Source organism: Neofelis nebulosa, chromosome 17 (assembly GCF_028018385.1).
Source record: "Neofelis nebulosa isolate mNeoNeb1 chromosome 17, mNeoNeb1.pri, whole genome shotgun sequence".
NCBI lineage: Eukaryota > Metazoa > Chordata > Mammalia > Carnivora > Felidae > Neofelis > Neofelis nebulosa.
The window spans coordinates 17,975,492-17,996,429 of record NC_080798.1 but is presented as its reverse complement, the minus strand read 5'-3'; the positions used below and the strand labels follow the sequence as shown (position 1 = coordinate 17,996,429).

At 52.1% G+C, this 20,938-nt stretch overlaps 2 protein-coding genes across 2 annotated transcripts; both read left to right on the top strand.

Annotated features, from left to right (window-relative positions):
• The first annotated feature begins 2,520 nt into the window (after positions 1-2,520).
• LOC131500202 (IgGFc-binding protein-like) lies at positions 2,521-9,139 on the top strand. The gene is made up of 3 exons (XM_058709021.1): positions 2,521-2,575; positions 3,071-4,414; positions 7,834-9,139. The coding sequence occupies exons 1-3, from the start codon at positions 2,521-2,523 to the stop codon at positions 9,018-9,020; spliced, it is 2,586 nt and encodes an 861-aa protein (XP_058565004.1). The 3' UTR covers positions 9,021-9,139.
• Positions 9,140-9,366: 227 nt separating this feature from the next.
• On the top strand, positions 9,367-16,995 carry LOC131500201 (IgGFc-binding protein-like). Its single transcript, XM_058709019.1, has 4 exons — positions 9,367-9,372; positions 11,689-12,244; positions 12,893-13,491; positions 15,829-16,995. The coding sequence occupies exons 1-4, from the start codon at positions 9,367-9,369 to the stop codon at positions 16,492-16,494; spliced, it is 1,827 nt and encodes a 608-aa protein (XP_058565002.1). The 3' UTR covers positions 16,495-16,995.
• The last annotated feature ends 3,943 nt before the right edge of the window (positions 16,996-20,938 follow it).

The following is a 20,938-nucleotide window of genomic DNA, read 5'->3' as shown; positions in this document are numbered from 1 at the left end:
CATTTTCATTTTGCACTGGGCCCTGCATACGTGAGGAATATACAAAAAGAGCCAGGAGAAGAGAGGGTCTCCCAAGGAGAGAGAACATCGTGTGCAAAACACAAGAAAGGGAGAGAGGGTTGTACTCTTGGAGAGCTGGCCGAAGTTCTGTGTAGCTGGAGCACAGGGTAGAAGAAGGGGGGGGGGGTAGTGATGAGTGAGCCCAAGGAGTGGGTGGATGCCAGCCACCATGCTGAGGAGCTGTGACTCCTTTCCAGAGGCACTAGAGAGCCACCGGGGAGGAACTGGGTCAGGTTTGGAGTTTAGAAAGATCTAGCTGTCTGTGATGGGAAGGGTGGCTAGGGACACGTGGCAAAGAACAGGCAAGCCAGGGTGGGAGGCTTGGCTGCCTCTGGAAGGGGTCACTGTGGGCAGGCTATGAAGGGCCTTGAATACTTGGGTGACAGACATCCCAGTGCACCAGGAGACTGGCCAGGAGGCTCAGTGCCACAGACTGAATCTAGAGCTCCATTTTCACTTGAAGATTTTCACTGTTGGGGGTTGCACAAGGGTAGGTTAATGGGTGTCACCGGTAAGCACGTGAAAATCTTTATATGAGAACTCACATGGATAGGCTGATGAAAGTGAATGCAAAATTGGCAAGAATGGAGAGTATAAAATGTGAGACTTCAAAGGACTTTATTCTGGGTATATTCTGGCTTCAACTCTGTGGAACCCCTGGAGTGCACTTCAACCCTCCCCAGTCCTCTGGTTAAAACGTCAGATCTTTGGGAACTTCCTCTTCATCCTAAATGCTGTGGCCCCCAGGGCTGGGAACTGATCCCCTTCCTGCTTCCACGGTCACCTCCTTCTGGGGCGTCACCTCTCCACGTGGCCCCAAGCTTCCGTTTTCCTTCTCTGCTGATGACCCCCACATCTCTGTCCCCAGCGCTGGCCCCTCTCCTAAACCTGGCTTCCCTCGGCTTCCTGGACAGCCCCCAGGCCTCTCACATCCACTGGATGCCTCATTGGCCTTAACCTCTTCCCAAACCTGCCCCTCTTCCCAGGTCCTCTCAGGGCAACCTCCACTCAGCCTCCTGAGCAGCCTTCCCACTTATTCTTCCTCCTTTTTCAACCCACCCCATTCTAGCTCTGGCCTCAACCACCTGGGTCCCTGCGTCTCCCCCCTCCTGGGCCCCTGGCTTCAGTCTCCCACTCTGGTTCATGGAAACTTCGTAGAGCCAAACCTGACCCTTCTCCACACAGAACCCTCTATGGCTCTCCTGGGTTCCTGGGACAAGAGTTCCAGCTCAGCCTGGCGGTTTAGGCCTTCCCCCCCCTGCCCCACTCCCCCAGCAACCAGCTCCCGGCTGCATCTCCGGCACATATGTTTCCCACCTCAGGCTGGAAGGAAATAAACACTCCCTGAAAGGTCCACCCTTTTACACACCAACGCTGTTCCCTGTGCCCTTGGTGGAGCCTTCCCTCACCTCCTCCGCTGGTATTGAAGAGCAGGGGAAGGATCTCAAGCAGGTGAGAAATGAAGCTATTGAGATAATTCCTTCCTGAATTCTCCCCCTACACTCCCTACCAAAGGCAAGGATTCTGGGGGGAGAAGGGAGCTAGGGCTGCAGGCTCCCAGAACCTGGGGGAGAAGGGGCTGGAAACTGTACCCAAGGTCCCTTGCCTTTCCTTGTCTGGAGTTCTAGCTTTGTCCGTCCTCCCGGATCCTCCACGGAGGGTGCAACTGCATTGTCCTCCAGCTCAGGACGTTCTGGAAGGAGGGGAGTCACGTGGAAGCCATTGTCTTCCCTTGGGGAGCTCCACCCCATATCCTCCAGACCTCTATATCCAGCACATGGTGTCCTCTCTTGCCTCTGTCACTTTCTCTGCCACTTCTGCCACCTAGGAGTTCAGGTCCCCGGTCCCCTCCTCCCTCAGACACAGAGGTCCAGTGTCTATTCCCCTTCTTCCTCAGAATCTAGGAGTCCAGGCTCCTGCCCCCTCCTTCCCAGGACCCCAAAAGTTCAAGCCTGAAGCCTCTCTGTCCTTGGCAGGCTCAGGAGTCCTGTCCCTCTTTTCTTGGAAGCCATGGTAGTCTTGCTCTGCCCACTTTGATTTCCTAATTCACCTCCCCATATCTGTCCCTCCCCTTTTTTCTCTGTCCCTCCCCCTCTATTCCTCCATCTGCCCCTTCTCCCCGCTCCCACCCGCATAATTAGACCTCATTACAACCGATGGCACCAAGTCAGAACGGAGCCAGTACTGATGGGGACATCCGGGTGTTGACCCAGGGAGGATGCTGAGGGCCAGGCCCAGGCATCTGGGACTATAAATGTCCCCACACTGTGGCCTCAGTCCAGCTCCTGCAGGTGAGACCTCCAGCCTTGCCTTTTTTTCCTGGGCTCTGAAGCCTGAGCCCTTCTCTGGGATTCTCCTTGAACCCTCTTCTGCTGCTGCAGTGCAAGGGTTTGGAGGCAGACTGGCAGGAGAGACTGAACCGACTGACCCATATCTGTCCATCTCCCCCTCCCCCCGGCCATGGATGCCCTCACACCTGCCCTTCTGTGCCTTGGTGCCCTGGGTTTCCTGTGGGGTAAGTGATTCATGAGGGATGCAGAAAACTGGTGAGCTGGTCTGGATCTGCAGCAGGGGACTGGCTGTGCTGGCTGGGGTTTGGGGCTGCCTGACATGGTTCTGTTAACAGAAAATTGACCACGGTGGAGCTTCGTCGGCCCTGGCCAGCTGAAACCAGGGACTATTTCCATAGACTCTGTGGCAGGGAATTGGCCGAACCAGTTGTGGGAAGGGGGCTGAGCAGGCCTTTCTGCGACAGATGGTTCAAAGGAAGCAACATTACTTTAAGTTAATATTTACCGGATATTGTTCCATGGCCTTTACATATATTATCTCATCTAATATTTTCATAGCTCTGCCAAGACCTCCTTTTACAAATGAAGAAACTAAAGCCCAAAGAGGTTAGGTACTTTGCCCAAGTTGACATGGCTAGTGAGTGGCAGTCAGGATTAGAACCTGATGTATTTGGCGGCCAAATCCAACAGATTGTGCTGACTCCCTCCTTTACTCTCAGGCCCAACGGCTGCAGTTGTGGATTTCCAGGGCCGTTACTTCATCACGGCTTTCTTGGAGAATGGGGGCGCCGACAAGCCCAACTTCCGGCTGTACGTGTCGCCACCCCCGAAGGGGCCCCCGACGGCTGTGCAAGTGAGGGCGTACCCGGTGGGGGGACCGCCCTTTCGGCGCGCGCTGAGCCTGCTGCCAGGCATCACTGCATTGGTGCGGCTGCCCGGCGCCGTGGAACTGCAGGGCTCGCGGCGGGAAGCGGGCGGAGCGGTGCGCTTAGCAGCTTCGCGGCCAGTGGGAGTGACAGTGGTGAACGCACGTGGACGCGCCTCCCTAGACACGGCACTAGCGCTTCCGCGCCGCCTGCTGGGTACTCGCTACGTGGTGGTGACGCCGTCGCTGCAGCCCCACGACCGGCACAAGGAGTTTGCGGTGGTAGCCGGCGCTAGGCCCACGCGCCTGCGCCTCACGGCTCCCGTGCCCATCCTGCTGGATGGCGTCGAGCATGCTGCCAGCCGGCCCCTCCTCGTACATCTTGAGCCCTTCCAGGCGCTGCAGGTGCAGAGCGCAGGTGACCTGTCAGGCACCCGCGTCGTGGCCACTCATCCCGTCGCGCTGCTGGCTGGCCACAGTTGCCTGCAAGCGAGAGATAAGGCCTGTGGCCACGTGTCCGAACAACTGCTGCCCCAGGATTACTGGGGCCGCGTCTACGCCGTGCCCCCGTTCGCGCCCGCGGCTCCGGGACCCAGAGATCACGTGTACGTGGCTGCTGACAGTTTGGGCAGCCTGAACTTCTGGGGGGGCGGTGCCAAAGGGGCGCGGGCTCTGGGCCTTGGAGCCGTGCTGCACTTCGCGGTGGACCCAGTGCGCCCCCTGGTGCTGCGCTCCTCCGCCCGCCTGCAGGTGCTTTTCCTGGCTGCGGCTGCGGCCCGCGGGAGCGTCGCATACAATCCCTTTTTCGCTCTCTTGCCCCCGGTGGACGCGTTCAGCCGCAGCTTCGCGCTCACCGCGCAGCCGGGCTTTTCCAACGTGGCGGTGCTCGTGGCGCGTGAGCCCACCCTGGTGCTCCTAGATCGGCAGCCGCTGCCCAACCTGCACTGGCGCCTCATCCCCGGCGGCCCCGAGCCGCATCACGGGCAGCATTCTGGTCAAAGCCAGGCCCCCACTCAGGGTTTCGCCTGGACTGAGGTGGCATATGGGCCTGGGCAAGGAGTAGTGCACTTCCTGGAGACTCGCGGGACGCCCGTGGGCGTGCTTAGCTTCGGCACCGCCCCGGGCGCTGGCTTCGGGACCCAAGCTGCGCGGCAGCCAAGCGTGAGTGAGCAGCGCTCGCGCCCAAGACAATCGGAAGGTGAGCAGGCGATGGGATTCCAGGATATCAGGGGCGGAGAAAATCATAACACTACCTTCAATTGCTGACATAGCAGCCAGAGAGGCAAGTTTTAAATGCAAATCACTCCCTCCTCTACTCAGAATCTTTCCACGCAATTATTATTATACCCAGCAAAAGCAAAGTCCTTACGGTGTTTTATGTGGTCCCATACAATCTGCTTTCGTTACCTTTCTGATCTTATCTCTTCTCACTCTTGCCCTTCCCTCATTCCATTCCAGCCATACTAGCCACCTTACTTTCTTCTCCCTCCTCCAGGGCCTCTACAATGACTGTCCCCATGATGTCTTTATGTTAGCTCCCTCACCTCCTTCAGGTCTTTGCTCAAATGCCACCTTCTTATTGAGCTCAGATTGCTCAATTTAAAATCGTAATTTCTCATCCCTTACAAATTCTGGCCCTTCCCTGATTTCTTTCACAAGTCATATCACTTTTCATATACTTACTTATTCTTTTCCTCTGCCACCCATTAGTTCCTTGAGTTCAATGCTTTTTTATTTTAAGTAGGTTCTAAGATACACAATTAATTGTACAATTTTAAGTATGCAGTCTGATGAATTTTTGCTCCCTGGAATTAGGGAGCTCCCCCCCTCAATCTCTCCCAGTCTGGAAAAACAGTGGGGGACCAGGGAGGTGAGAGAAAAGAGAGAGGACAGTCAGAGAGAGACTGGAGTTTCTTAGAAATGAAAATGTGGACTTCAAATCACTTATTAAAATTGGCTCAGAGTTGGATTTTGGAGCCAAAAGGTCTGGATTCAAATCCTACTACAAGCTGTGTGATCTTGGCCAAGTCAGGTCACCTGTCTGAACCTCAACTTTCTCCTCTATTAACTGTGGATAATAATACCAACACCTTCATAAGGTTGTTGTGGCATTAAAAAAATGAGTTAATTGGGGCGCCTGGGTGGCTCAGTCAGTTGAGCGATCTACTTTGGCTCAGGTCATGATCTCACGGCTCGGGTCATGATCTCGCAGTTCCAGCCCCACAATGGGCTCTGTGCTGACAGCTCAGAGCCTGGGGCCTGTTTCGGATTCTGTGTCTCCCTCTCTCTCTCTCTGCTCATGCTCTGTCCCTGTCAAAAATGAGTAAGTGTTAAAAAAAAATATTTTTTAATGAGTCAATAGAAGAGTGCCTGGCGTGCATAAATGTTTGCTATTATTAATTTTCCACATTTTTTTTTTAGATTTACTTTAGGCTAGACCTGTTCTAGGCGCTGGAGATGCAACAATGTACAACGTAGAAATATTCCTACCCTAGGGAGCTGTTACTTTAGTTCATATTCTAATCCATTCCAAAACTCTGTATTCCATTTGAATGGGAAATATGCAAACCCCTCAGAACAAAGTTATTTCTTAAAAGTTCACTTTGTAGGGGCGCCTGGGTGGCGCAGTCGGTTGAGCGTCCGACTTCGGCCAGGTCACGATCTCACGGTCCGTGAGTTCGAGCCCCGCGTCAGGCTCTGGGCTGATGGCTCAGAGCCTGGAGCCTGTTTCCGATTCTGTGTCTCCCTCGCTCTCTGTCCCTCCCCCATTCATGCTCTGTCTCTCTCTGTCCCAAAAAATAAAATAAACGTTGAAAAAAAAAAAAAAAGTTCACTTTGTATATATCTAGCTTCATGCATCAATAGCTATGAAAAAATAACTCCTCTTCCTGGGAAATAGGGTGATGGAGTGACTATCCTCACAGAGCACACATGCGCGCACACACACACACACATGCACACACACACAATTCTTTTGTTGTTGTTGTTGTTGTTGTTGTTGTTGTTGTTGAAATGAATAGGTTTTTTTATTTTTTATTTAATTTATTTTTTTTAATTTACATCCAAGTTAGTTAGCATATACTGCAACAATGATTTCAGGAGTAAATTCCTTAATGCCCCTTACCCATTTAGCCTATTCCCCCCTCCCACAACCCCTCCAGTAACCCTGTTTGTTCTCTGTATTTAAGAGTTTCTTATGTTTTGTTCCCCTCCCTGTTTTTGTATTATTTTTGCTTCCCTTCCCTTACGTTCATCTGTTTTGTATCTTGAAGTCTTCATATGAGTGAAGTCATATGATATTTGTCTTTCTCTGACTGACTAACTTCGCTTAGCATAATACTCTCTAGTTCCATCCACATGGTTGCAAATGGCAAGATTTCATTCTTTTTGATTGCCGAGCAATACTCCATTGTGTATATATACACCACATCTTCTTTATCCATTCATCCATCAATGGACATTTGGGCTCTTTCCATACTTTGAAACAGCATACCTGTATCCCTTGGATAAATACCTAGTAGTACAATTGCTGGGTTGTAGGGTTAGTTCTATTTTTAATTTTTTAATGACTTATTTTTTTTAATGTTTTAATGTTTATATTTGAGAGAGAGACAGAGCATAAGCAAGGGAGGGGTAGAGAGAGAGGGGGACACAGAAACCAAAGCAGGCTCCAGGCTCTGAGCTGTCAGCACAGAGCCTGATGTGGGGCTCGAACCCATGAACCGTGAGATCATGACCTGAGCTGAAGTCAGATGCTTAACCAACTGAGACACCCAGGCACCCCTCTATTTTTAATTTTTTGAGAAACTTCCATACTGTTTTCCAGAGTGGCTCCACCAGTTTGTATTCCCACCGGCAGTGCAAAAGAGATCCTCTTTTCTCCGCATCCTCCCCAACATCTGTTGTTGCCTGAGTTGTTAATGTGAGCCATTCTGACAGGTGTGAGGTGATATCTCATTGTGATTTTGATTTGTATTTTCCTGATAACGAGTGATGTTGAGCATTTTTTCATGTGTCGGTTGGCCATCTGGATGTCTTCCTTGGAGAAGTGTCTATTCATGTCTTTTGCCCATTTCTTCACTGGGTTATTTGTGTTTTGGGTGTTCAGTTTGATAAGTTCTTTATAGATTCTGGATGCTAACCCTTTATCTGATGTGTCATTTGCAAATATCTTCTCCCATTCTGTCGGTTGCCTTTTAGTTTTGCTGATTGTTTCCTTCGCTGTACACACACACAATTCTTAAGGCTGCTAGACGTGGCAGGCTGGAAGCCCTCACTGGCCAAAATCGACCCACAGATATGTTTAGATTTACTGGCACATAGACTTTTAAATAATTAATGTGGTGTCTTTAGAGGGAGTGCGTGCTCTCCAGCTCATCACAGCTCTGTTCTGTACCCACGTTGTGTTGGCCATTTCTGTATTGTCCTTCCGCCCGACCCTTCTCTTTCTGCCGATATAGGTCCACTTCATTTTAGATTTGGAACCCTGATAGCTTATGAATGTTGAGTCTCCAATTCCAGGAACCCTGGAGGCCTAGAGCATAGAGGCAGGAAAGGGATGAGGCTAAATGCCAGGATCCAGTTCTGTTGCATCATTTCATATCATCTCATCCCCAGATATTCTGAGTGAAGAAGATCTGAACCCTCCCACAGAATCCTATCCCCTCATAGAGTCTTCCCTGATGATGCCACTCCAGTTCCCAGGATCCTGTAAGGACCACGCATGCTCCGATGGGACCACATGTCATCTTGTAAAGCACAAACCTGAGTGTGTGGCCAGCACGAAGACCACATTTGAGTCTGACATCGTGTTCAGTTCCAAGACAATATCTCTGAAGGACCTCGAAACAGCGTCCATCTCCAGCTCTAAAACCATGGCAGTGGCCAAACCAGGATCAGAAAGCACACCTGAACCAGAACCAGGACTTGTAGCAGTGACCATGGCTTATCCAGGGTTTGCACAAGGGGCTTTGAATGAACCTCAGCCTGAATCTATAGCTTTGGTTGAACCAGAACCTGGACTTCTGTCTGTAAAAGAACCAATTCCCGAAACCCTGACTGTGGCTTTATCGGCACCTGTACCTTTCCCCCTGCCAATGCCCATAGCTGAACCAGAGTCCAAACCCAAGACAGTGTCTGGGTCTAGGTCAGAAACGGTCTCAGTGGCCAAGTTGGGGCTCAAGGTGGTGGCAGGGACTGAACCAGGCTTAGAGGCTGTGACTATGGCAAAACAAGAACTTGAAACTGTGTCTGGGTCCAAAATGGCGTCTCAGGCCAAATCAGAGACAGTGGGTGTCTCTAGTAAGAGGCAGGGGGGCATCCCAGGGGGTACCTGCTGGGCTTCCGGGCTACCATACATCTACACTTTTGATGGCTACTCTTTTCCTGTGCCTGGGGGATGTACCTACATCCTGAGCCATTGCCCTCAGGCCCTACCCAGTGGCCTCCCTGCCTTCCAGCTGTGGATCGCCTGCTCTGGAGGGAGGCAGCCCGTGCGCTTTGTCACAATGCGCGCTTTTGGAATCACCATCACTGCTGTCAAACATGAGTTCGGCTTTGTCCGGGTAAGAATAATTATGTGTGGGATCCTGGGAAACTGTATCCTTCTCTGTCCCTCATTTTTGTCAACTCTACGATGGAGGCAATTATATAGGTCCACAGTCCCTTATCCAAAAGGCTTGGGGCCAGGTGCATTTCAGATTTTGAAATTTCAAATGGTCATACCGTGCAAATGCCATATGTTACATGATAATCCCAATGGATGTCACATAATTACAAACATTAATATCTCTGCAGTGAAATAGCCGAATATTCACACTAACTGGGATAAATTAAGACCATAAGCGGCCACGTCATGAGTTCAGGTGAACTTTTGGTGCCAATTACATTTTCACATCAAACGCACGAAACATCTTTCAGTCTTCAGGCCGCTTTTGCATTTGGGGATTGTGGATAAGGGCTAATGGATCTCTAGCCCTACCTTACCAGGTTCCTATGAAGCAGGAACAAGTTAACATATGAAAGGCACTTGGAACAGAGTCTACCTCATGGTAAGTGTCATGTGAGGTGGGTTTGCTGTGTTTCTTGTCTCCTGACACTGACAACTGGAACCTCTAAATCCCCTGGGCTTTGGACATATCCTAGGACCACATGCAGGTATGGACACTGGCATGTCCACAGTTTCTCCTCGGGAAAGGTTTGAAGGCATTGCTCTGATTGGAAGGTTGTGGAGACTAGACTGCATTTAATCAGGATTGCCAGAGAGAGCAAACCTATGAGGTTATGGACATACTGAGTCACTCCTCAGTACCATGTTAGAAAGAATGTGATCTAGAAACCTAATGGCCTGAGTTCAAATCCCAGGTTGACCACCTGTTATCTGTATGACCTTGGGCAAGTCATTTAACCTCTCTGAGCCTTAGTTTCTTCATCTGTGAAATCGGGATGATACAAAGACCTAAGTCATCAGACTGTGGTATGGATCAAATAGGCTAATGTGGGGCGCCTGGGTGGCTCAGTCGGTTGGTTTGTCGAGTGTCTGACTTTGGCTCAGGTCATGATCTCACAGTTTGTGGGTTCGAGCCCCACATCAGGCTCTGTACTGATAGTGTGGAGCCTGTTTGGGAGGCTCTCTCCCTCTCTCTCTCTGTCCCTCCTCCACTCATGCTTTCTCTCTCTTTCAAAAATAAATAAATAAATAAATAAATAAATAAATAAATAAATCTTTTTTAAAAACGTTAAAAAAAATAGGTATGGAAAGCTCAGAAGTATATGATGCTAGGACCTGATGCATGAGCCATGATGCTCCATACTCCCCTCCACATGCCACTTGGGAGCCCACCCTGTCACTCAGGAGTCAGGAGTTCCCCAAGTGCTCTTATGGCTCTCCAGAATCCAGCACCCCAACCCAGGTATCCAGTACCTTCAAATTCTCAGGACCTCAGATTTACACTGTCATCAAATAAGCCCCCATCTCCCAAGTACCTGACACTCCTGAGTTTCTTCATCAACTAAGGAATTTTTTTAATGTTTATTTATTTATTTTGAGAGGGACAGAGAGAGAGAGAGAGAGAGAGAGAGAGATCACATGCAGGGGAGGGGCAGAGAGAGAGAATCCTAAGCAGTCTCTGTGTTGTCAGTGCAGAGCCCAACACAGGGCTCATCATGAAACATGAGATCACAACCTGAGCCAAAATCAAGAATTAGACACTTAATGGACTGAGTCACCCTGGCACCCTGGCATGTTTTATTATTATGTACCAGACCTTGTTTAAGGCACTGAGGACATATCAGTGACCAAGACAGACAAAAATCCTTGTTCTCATGGTACTTATATTCTAGCAGAGAGATATTAGCAATAAATATAAGTTAATTATGTAGTATTTTAGCAGGTGGTACATGCTAAGGAGGAAAACATGGAGCAGAAAAGTGGCATCAGGATGTCTGAGAGTATAGTCTTAAGTAGGAGGGCCTCCCTGAGAAGATGAAACTTGAGCCAAGTCTTAAAAGAGGTGAGGGAGAGAGCCATGTGTGTATCTGAGAGAATTCTAGGCAGAGGGAACAGCAAATGCCTAAGGTGAGAATCTGACAGGCACGTTAGAGGAACAGCAAGAAGTCCAGGCTGAAGCAGAGGGAGGGATTGTGGTACAGAGGAGAGCGAGAGACCATGGGGGGCAGATTGCAACAACTTTGTCTTTTATTCTGTGTAAGGTGGAAGCCAAGGGAAGGTTGTGTGCAGAGGAGGGATGAAACACCACTTGGGTGTTAACAGGATCCCTGTGGCTTCCCTGTGGAGACCAGACTATGGGGCTTGTTCAGGATGCACTGAGAGACCAGTGAGGAGGTTGCTGAAATTGTCCAGGTAGGAGATGATGATTGGACCAGGGTGGAGGCAGTGAATGAGAGTAAAAGGTGAGTTGGTAACCTTCTTGGTGAACTGACACAAAAAATGGAAGTCCAATCCACATGACCTGGAAGCTCTCGGTGAAGGCTCTTGGTAATTGGGGGAAAGACACTGGGGTCCTGGATGAAGGCTCTCCTATTAACTGAAGTGGAATTACTTATCTGGGTATTGGAAACAAGGCTCCTGGTTAGTGCATCGAGTGACATTCCAGCCAGAACAAAGCCTAAGAACAATGCCTCCAAACGTTCCCTGAGGAGAAATTGCAGACATGCCAGTGGCTGCATGTGGTCCCAGGATATGTCCAAAGCTCACAGAATTTGGAGGTTCCAGATGCCAGGGTTAGGGGACATCAAACATAGCAAATCCTCCTCTATGACACTTAACCATGAGGTGGACTCTGTTCCAAGTTCTTTTCATACGTTAACTCATTTCCTCCTTACATCTCCCAGACCCCCACTCCCTCGGTATCCCAACATCCAACCCCCTCAGCTTTCATCCCTCACCCCACCTTAAATGCTTAGGAATGTACCCTTTCTCTGGTGATTCCTGCTCTTGGATCACCCCTGCAGGTGAACCAGCAGCGGCTTAGGCTGCCAGTGACGCTGCTCCACGGGAGGCTGCGGTTGTATTTCCGTAGCTCAGAACTATGGGCAGAGGCAGGTCTGGAGCAAGAGCCACCCGCACTGCGCCTAGTGTACGACTGGCAGCACGCCCTGTCTCTGCAAGTAACCGACGGCTACCGTGCACACGTGGTGGGCTTGTGCGGCAACTTCAACAGTGACCCAATCGATGATGTGGGCGGTCCAGACCTGCGCGCCTTCTTGCGCACTTGGACCCTGCAGCCGCCTGATGACCCGTGCCACTCCCTCTGGGCTGCTCCCTGCACCAAGCCGTCGTCCCCACCGAAGACCCCGGGGCCCTGTGCCATCCTGACAGCTCTGAACGGGCCCTTTAGCCATTGCCACCATGTGCTGAGGCCTGCACCCTTCGAGATCAGCTGCAGTGCTTGGATCTGCCCCTTCTCCAACAACCGACCTCCTCTTTGCTTGATGCTCCAGGTCTACGCACATGCGTGTCAGCGCCTAGGTGTCAGCATCAACTCCTGGAGATCCCAGACTGGCTGCCGTGAGTGACCCTTAGATGCAAAAGGCTATGGGCTACTAGGGAAGGGGATTCTGGGACTTAGGGGTGGCACTCCCTGCTGCTGGCTGGAGTTGATTCCTAGGACAAGGCTGCAGGGTCCCTGGGATGGGACTGCAGGGGCTCAGGAGGCAGGGTTCCTTGGGTCTGGGGATGGAGACTCCTCCACCCAGTGGTGGGATTTCTTGTTTCTGGGAGCTGGAACCCCTAGGTCTTGGGGTCAGGATTCTTTGGGTCCTGAGGGTGAAGGCTTCCAGGCCCTGGGATCCAGAATTAGTTAATTCTAAAAGGCAAGATTCCTGGATTTGGTGTATGGAAAGGTCCTCTAGGTAAGGAGGACTCCAGGGTCTGGGGTGATAGCTCTGTGTCCCAGGGCCAGACTTTTAAGGTTCTGAAAGAGGACTTCTGGTTTCTGATGATAGAAACTTCTTTACTCTGTGAGATGGAGATTGCTGGAAAGCCTCCATTCTAGGGGATGAGGACCCCCAGGATCCTGGGCACGACTCTTGGAAAATGAAGGCAGGAACATCTCCATTCTAGGGATGGCTAAATACTTAGCTCTCTGGAACCAGACTGGGAGGTCCTGATGTAAACACTCCTTCCCCCTCCATCTTTCTCCCCTTCTCCCCCCAGCTATCAAGTGCCCCCAAAACAGCCATTATGAGTTATGTGGCTCCTCCTGCCCAGAGACATGCTTGGGGCCCTTGGGAGCGTCCTGCCCACTGCCCTGCGGGGAGACGTGCACCTGCAATGCTGGCTATGTTCGCAGCGGCCCAGCCTGTGTCCTCCAGCGCCCAGGGCCTGGTGGCTGTGGCTGCGTGCACCAGGGACGTCTGCTGGCACCAGGCGAGGCTTTATGGGAGGGTGTGGGCTGCACTCGCCGCCACTGCCTCTGCCCAGCCTTAGGAGGGAGCGTGATCTGCACTGAGACGGGGTGCAGGCCACATGAGCGCTGCGTTCTGTCACACAACCTGCGCACGTGTGTGCCCTCGAGCATGGCCACATGCGTGGTGGCTGGCAGAGGCCACTACATCACCTTTGATGGGCGCCATTTTCGCTTCCCTGGCTCTTGCGTGTACCTGCTGAGCGGCCTCAGTTCTTCAGCGCCACAGGAGCTCGCTGACTTCCGTGTGCTCCTGGGCACCAGTCCTGATGGTGTCCCAAATAGCCTCGAAGTACACGTGTCTGGATTCCATCTGAGGCTGGACCCCAAGGAACCCGGTCGTGTCCTGGTGAGAAAATCCCAGCCCTACCCACACATTCACCTTATGTCCTCTGACCCAGAGTCCCCATCTCAAGACTCCCAAACCTGATCCCAAGATCCCCCTAACCTCACCCTAGGGTCATACCTTGAGTTTTTGTCCTGTGACATTGGACCTTAAATACAGTATCTTGCACCTCCTCCCTCTTGCCCCATGATCTCTGACCCAGCCACCTAACTTCAACCCCCCCAAAACTAACCCCCAAATTAGAACTCAAGCCTTCACACTTTAGGAGCAAACCATCAGTCCAGAAACCCCTTTCCCAGGCCTCCATAATTTCCCCAGGAAAAGAAGTTTTGGTGCTGTTGGAAAGGCCACTCGGGAGGCACGCGCGCTAGGTGCCAATGAAATAACACATAATGCACAAGAGTCCTTTTAAGGTAGATACAATAGGCATTACCATTTTCCAGATGGAGAAACCGCCCCAGAGAAGTGAGGCCATTGGCCCAAGGTCACACAGCTTATAAATACGAGAGTTAGTATTTAAACCTTGGCATTTTGGGCTCCAGGGTCTCTTATGCTGTCTCTGTAAATCATCAAAAAAATACATGACCTCAACTACTCATTTGTGAAATGTAATTCCAAGTTCCCAATGACTCTGACACCACTTCAACATGACAAATTTTCTCATCAAGGTAGGAAAGACAAATAAAGATAGGGGCACTGGGAGAGGAGCTGTGGGGCTGTGGGGGTGAGCACCGGCCACAGAGGACAGAACCCAGGGGCTGTCAGTAACCTTCTCTCTGCAGTTTGCCTTGGCCATATTTTAAATTTCTTACTGAATTACCATTTTTAAATAGAGAAGGCTGGACTTATGGTATCTCTTGAGAAACTAGAAGCCCTGGCAACTAGTCACCTATTCTCATGGCCACGTATGTTTGGGACTTCCCTCTCTAGCGAGGGGCACATACTTTCTCTCTAGTTTGTCACAGTCCCCAGCACATCCCACCCTCTCCACTTTACTCATTTAGTTATTTGCCTGGCCCCTGAGTGAGTGAGGACCAGGTTTTACGCTTTTCTTGGGACCAGGGGCCTAGCCCTGGTTACGGCTTTATGGGTGGCCCCAAGGGACCTTAATCCCAGAACCTAAGACCTCTCTACTGCCCCAAGGAACACGGCCTACCCCAACACGTGCCAGGCACAATTACAAATCCTTACTTGATCCTTACAACAATTCTTTCCAATGCATATTATTTCTCTCATTTTACAGAGAAGTTAAACAAATTGCCAAAGTGAGACAGTTAAACAAACCAGGCGCCAAGATTTGAGCCCAGACGACATGGCTCCGAAGTCAAAGGACACTTAACTACCACATGTCACTGTCCTGCACATGTAGTTATTAAAATTGGACATGAAGCTGCCAATATTTGGTGTTTTTTCCTACAAATGTGGCAATTTCATATAGTTCAACCTAAGTGTTTAAGACAAATACTCCTGGCCTGGATTGTCTTGGGACAAAAACTCCTAGCCTTGACTCAAGAATTCTGGAACCTTCATTGTGAGCCCCAGTACTCCAGAGCTTTCAGTCCTGATTCTGGGATCTTGAAACTCCAGTCCTGACCCAAGAATCCCATTTATTCATTCATTCATTCACTCACTCATTCATTCAACAATCACTTACTGAATACCTACTGTGTTCCAGGCACTATTCTAAGTTACATGTGTTAACTGAACTTTAGACCCAACTCTAGCCCCAGTCCCGGGCACCCCCTAAACCCAATCCAGGAATTCCAAATCCCCAACTCCAAAAGCTTACAAACCCTCATCCCAAATTCTTATACCCCCAGCCCCAGATGCTGTGGGCAAATATGGTTAGACCATGGACAGCAGCCTCAACATTTATATATGCTATGGACAGACCTCCCTTCCCTGAACCATTTGCATAGTATCCTAGAGCCCCTGCCATACCTAGAAATCCCAGCATCCCTAGGACTCTACAGCCTAACTTGACCTATGAGCCTCATTCACTCATCCCTGCATTAGCTCAACAAATATTTGTTGACCAGACATGTGCCAGACACTGCACATGTGTCACTTCCAGAAGCTGTGGCTTTCAACTCCCCAAATCTGATCCAGGAATACTATAGTCCACAGTTCTCACCATCCAAGTATTTGTTGGAAAAAGTCTCAGTATTGTGGACAGCACCCCAAGCTTTTATTTGTTGGGGTGGGGGTGGTCATTGTAGACAGTCCTTCAAAAAGACCTTCTGGGGGCCCTGCTCTTCTACTCTTACCTAGGGACACTGGCATCCTTGGTAATGATACGGGGTCCCTAGAGCCCCACCTTGACATATCCTCTTTGCACAGGTGAATGGTGACTGGCAGAATCTACCATTCCAGGCTCTGAGCAACAATACACTCATCTTTCGCCATGGCTGGGACACTGTGGTCAGCTGCCCCTTTGGCCTGCGTGTGACCTATGCCCCTGGGATCCGCGTAGTACTGGATCTTCCAGCAGCATATCGGGGCCGTGTGGTGGGGCTGTGCGCTGACTATAATGGGGACCCCATGAATGACCTCCAGGTGCCTGGAGTCGTGCTGGGCACCAAGCTGCCTGAGGATGCAATGGCCTGGGCCTTTGGCCATAGATATTTGGTGGGTTCCTCGACTGGGTGCCTGGATGCTGCTGACAACATGCCGCCACTGCCACCATCTTGTGTCACTCTGCCAACCACCAGCAGCCCAACCCACTTTGCCCACCCTTGTGACATCCTTTTGGACCCTCTGGGGCCCTTCCAGCTGTGCCATGAGATGCTGGCACCAAGCCCCTATGTCCAAGATTGCATGGTGGATGTATGCCTGGGCACTGGACCCTGCCCCATGCTCAGCCTCTACTGTGAAACCTGCCAGCTGCTGGGTGGCCAAGTCTTCCAATGGCGGAATTCAAGCCTGTGCAGTGAGTGCCTAGGGATTCAGTCTAGCGTCTCTCTCCATCTTTGCTCGTCTGGGGAACCTGGCCCCACTCTTGACTGAGATGTGGCTCCTTGGCTGTTGCTCATCCCAGAGTGCCAGCTCCTCCCTGCACAGTGTATCCCTGAGACCCTGTACTTCCCACTGCACCAGCCTTCAGCCATCCCTCCACTCCCCACCAGACCCTCAACCTTTGCCCATGCTAAAGTGGCAGGTGTATTCTGATTTAAGTCCAGCCCCCCAGCTCTTATCCTTCCCTTTTCTCAGCCCTGATTACGGCCCAACCCTTCAGCTCTTACCTCTCAGGGACTCAGACCTGTTCATGGTCCAGCCCCTAAGCTCTTACCCGTCCCAAACCCTAGAGATTAGCTATGCCTCATCAGAGGCATGGTTAACCACCGCATCCTTAGCTATCTGAAGGTACCTGCAGCTCTGCCCAGGTAGAGCTTTGCCCCGGCAGGGCCCCAGATACCCCATCCTAGCCCCAGAGTTAGGGAGTGAGAGTCCCAACAGCCACAGACCGCAAAGTAACCTTCCATTCCTACTGGTTCCGCAGGCCCGCTGTGCCCCGCACACTCGCACTACACGCTGTGCGCTCCGGCTTGTTCTGTCACTTGCGCGGGGCTGGAGCCACCACCCGGCTGCGATCGCGCTGGGCACTGCCGTGAGGGCTGCGTATGCGACGCGGGCTTTGTGCTGAGTGGCGCTATCTGTGTGCCCACTGCTCAGTGCGGCTGCCTGAGCGCCGGCCGCTACTTGGAACCCGGCGCCCCGCTGCCGCCCCCTCCCACCGCGACCGGTCGCTGCTGCCGCTGTCACCCTGGCGGCCGGGTGGCCTGCAAACCCTGCCGCGCAGCCCGGGGCGGCCCAGGCCTCTGCCTTGCCACAGACGGACTCTATTATCGCACCTTCGACGGCACCACCTTCCACCTCCCGGGCGCCTGCACCTATTCATTGGTAGGCACGGGCACGGGTCGACTTCGGGGTGGGAGGCCCCTCGAGGTGGTGCTGGAGACAGGTCCACGGATGCCCAAACTCCGCCGCGTGCTGCTCCGCGCGCATGGCCACCGCTTCGGCCTAGACTGCGAGGACTGGGGATACATCACGGTGAGCCCCCGCCCTGTCACCCGCCTCCTTTCAGCTGCCTGGCAGTCTCTGTTCTGCCCGGTGGGATCTCTGAGTATCGCCTTCCGATTTTCTCCTCTCTCCAACAACCTCATTTCCGCTATCCTCCCCCTTCTCCCTTCTCTGCTTCCTCCCTCTCTCTGCCCCTTCCCCTTTCAATCCCTCTCTCAGTAGCTGGGTCTACACATCCCTGTTCCATGCTGCTCAGGCTGTCTCTCCATCTTCCCTCGCCTCTTTCTCTGTCTACCACCCGTACCTACACCCCACCTGTCTCTCTCTCCCACCCCACAGTCTTCATCTCTCCTCTCTGCCTTTTTTCCTCCTCTCCACCTGGATCTCCATGCGCCCTCTCAGGCTCCACGTCTGCCATTACCTCTTACCAACGCCCACCTAGCCTTCCCTGATCCCTGCTCCAGGCTGCCCCAACTCCCTCTCTGGTGCCCCTACCTCACCACTGCCCTTCCTCTCCAGCTTTCCCGCTCTTTTTCTCTCCAAAGTGGTCCCTCTTCCTCTCTCCTCCTCCTCCTGTCCCCACATCCCCTCCCTCTTCTTCCCCAGCTCTACTGCCCCAACCCCCAGGTCCACAGATGCCCTCAGATCTCTCTTCGGTCCCTGAGTAAGGAATTTCCCCTCTGTCCCTGCACTCCAGGCCCGCGTCACCACTCTCCCTCCCCTCACTCTCCTTCCCCTCTCCAGGTTTCCCCACACCTTCCCACTATACCCACACCCAAGCACTGCCTTGAACGCCCTGCCCCTTGACCCCTCTCCTTCACCCCATGTCCTTCTTCACACTCCAGCAGTCCCTGCCCACTCTTCCCCTGTTCTGGCGCACCCACTGTCCGCACTACTCCTCCCCACTAGTCTTCTCCCAGTTCTTCCGGACCCGGACCTCCCCCCTGACTCTAGGCTGCCCCACCCCTGCCCGCAGGTGGACGGCGTGCGGCGCTGCCTGCCCTTCGCGCTGAGTGGGGGCAGGGTGCGCGCCTTCGCGCGCGGCGCATCCGTGGTCCTCGCGGTGCGTGGAGGCCCGCGCCTGCTTTTCGGGCTCTGCTGCCACCTGAGCGTGGAGCTGCCTGCGGCCTACCGCGGCCTCACACGCGGCCTCTGCGGCAACTTCAACGGCAACGCGACGGATGACCTGCAGCTGCCAAGGCCCGGGCCCTGCGCCGCGCCGCGTCCCTGCCCGGATTCGGGCTGCCTCCCGGCCACCGAGGACGCGGGTGCAGCGTGGCGTGGCGCTTGCGACCTCCTGCGCGAGCCCAGCGGCCCCCTGGCACCCTGCCACGCATTCCTGCCGCCGGAGCCCTTCTACCAGGCCTGCGTGGCCGACGTGGGCCGCGCCCGCGGGAACCACAAAGTGCTCTGTGCCTGCCTGCAAGCCTACGTGGCTGCCTGCCAGACGGCTGGTGCGGATATGCGGCCCTGGAGGGCTCCCAGCCTTTGCCGTATGTCCCCTGCGAGAGGGCTTTACGAGCCGCCGCCACGGGGTGGGGTCCCGAGGCGGGAGACTGGTCTGGTCTTCAGTCATAACGCAGGTGTTAGTTGAGGACCTACTATGTGTCGGCCTATTTTAAGGATACAGCACCAAACAGGACAGAGTCCCATGCACACTATGGTTGGGAAAACAGATTTGATTTTATCCCTTAGGTAACGTTTACAGAGCACTCATTCAATATCAGGCGCTGCGTTAAAATTGTTGTCCCTGGACCAGCAGCATCAGCTTGTTTACAGGGCTTGTTTACAATACAAAGTCTTGCCCTGCCCCAGACTTACTCAATCAGAAACTCTGGAGTGGGAGCCACCAACCTGTTTTAACAAGCCCTCCAGGAGACCCGGATGCAAGGCTAGCTCTGAGAACCTGTATTGCGTGCTTGAAGTCAGCCCACTCCATCTTAGAACTGTTCTAGGAGATGGGATAATCGTCTGCCTCCTGTAGTTGAGGACACTGAGGCACAGAGAATCCCCCCAGATCTCACAGCCAGTAGGGGGCAGAACTGGCCTTTCCACCTGGCTCCAGAATCCTCTCTCTCAACCCCTATGCTATAGTGTCTCTCCAACAATAATGCAAAAATAGTTCCAGTAATAACATGAAAAGAACAGCTGACCTTACTGAATACACGTTCGGTGCTAAGCCCTCAATTCTCCCAACAGCCCTATCAGGCAAGTACCTTTTATGGATGAGGGAAACCAAGGCATAGGTGGTTAAGGAAATTGCTCAGTATCACCCACCTAGAAAATGACTTAGCTGGCATCTGAATATTTGTTCACTTAACAGGTTCTCATCAACTTCACGTTTCTATGTCCACGTGTATCTTCCATGATCTTCATGGACTCTTGGCCCCACCTTAATTTATCATTTTGGTGTCAGTGTCTCTCTCTTTCTGCCTCCAGGTTCAAATGTTCTTGGAGGGAATGTTTGGCTTGCTCTTAAATTACAGACCAATGGCCACCCTCACCTCTGTCTGTCAGGGTCATTTATCCAGCCCTGACCCAACCAGAGAGTCATGGGTACACAATGTGGCCACTATATCCAGCAGGACTCTTAATAGCGATGTCAGAATCCTAACTCAAACTGAGGGGAGAAAGAATAAATGATTTGGAGCACATATAACTGCAAAGACTGAGGGTGTTTCTATCTTCAGTCTTAGCTAGATTAAGAATTTTCAACTGCAGATTTAAAAAGTCCATTTTTCTCCCTGTCCATCTTCTTCTTCCCTTCCATTCTCTCTCTGTTAGCTTTATTCTCAAGTAGATTCTCCTCTTGTGGTAGCCGCAAGGCTTTGGCAACTTCAAGCTGACAATTCTACCAGCTTCAATGCCTTTGCAAAAATGTAACATCCTTTGGGGCGCCTGGGTGGCGCAGTCGGTTAAGCGTCCGACTTCAGCCAGGTCACGATCTCGCGGTCCGTGAGTTCGAGCCCCGCGTCAGGCTCTGGGCTGATGGCTCGGAGCCTGGAGCCTGTTTCCGATTCTGTGTCTCCCTCTCTCTGCCCCTCCCCCGTTCATGCTCTGTCTCTCTCTGTCCCAAAAATAAATAAAAAACGTTGAAAAAAAAATTAAAAAAAAAAATGTAACATCCTTTTCCCAGTGACCCCAGCTAAAGTCTCAGGCTCGCCACCCAAGGCTTCGCCTGTCCAATTATTGTGAACCAGAGGAGGGAAGAATAATCTGATTAGCCAGCCCTGGGGTTCTGTACACAACCCTGGAACCTGGATGTGGAATCACCTCAGTCCACATGTTGAAAGTAAGGATGGATAGTTGCCAAAAAGCAAGCGGAGGTTATTATTGTCAGAAGGGCAGAGAGGCCAAGAAAAGACCTCCACCACTAGAATCCACTGACAGGTTCCTTATGGACCCAAACAAGCAGCATAGGAGATGGGAT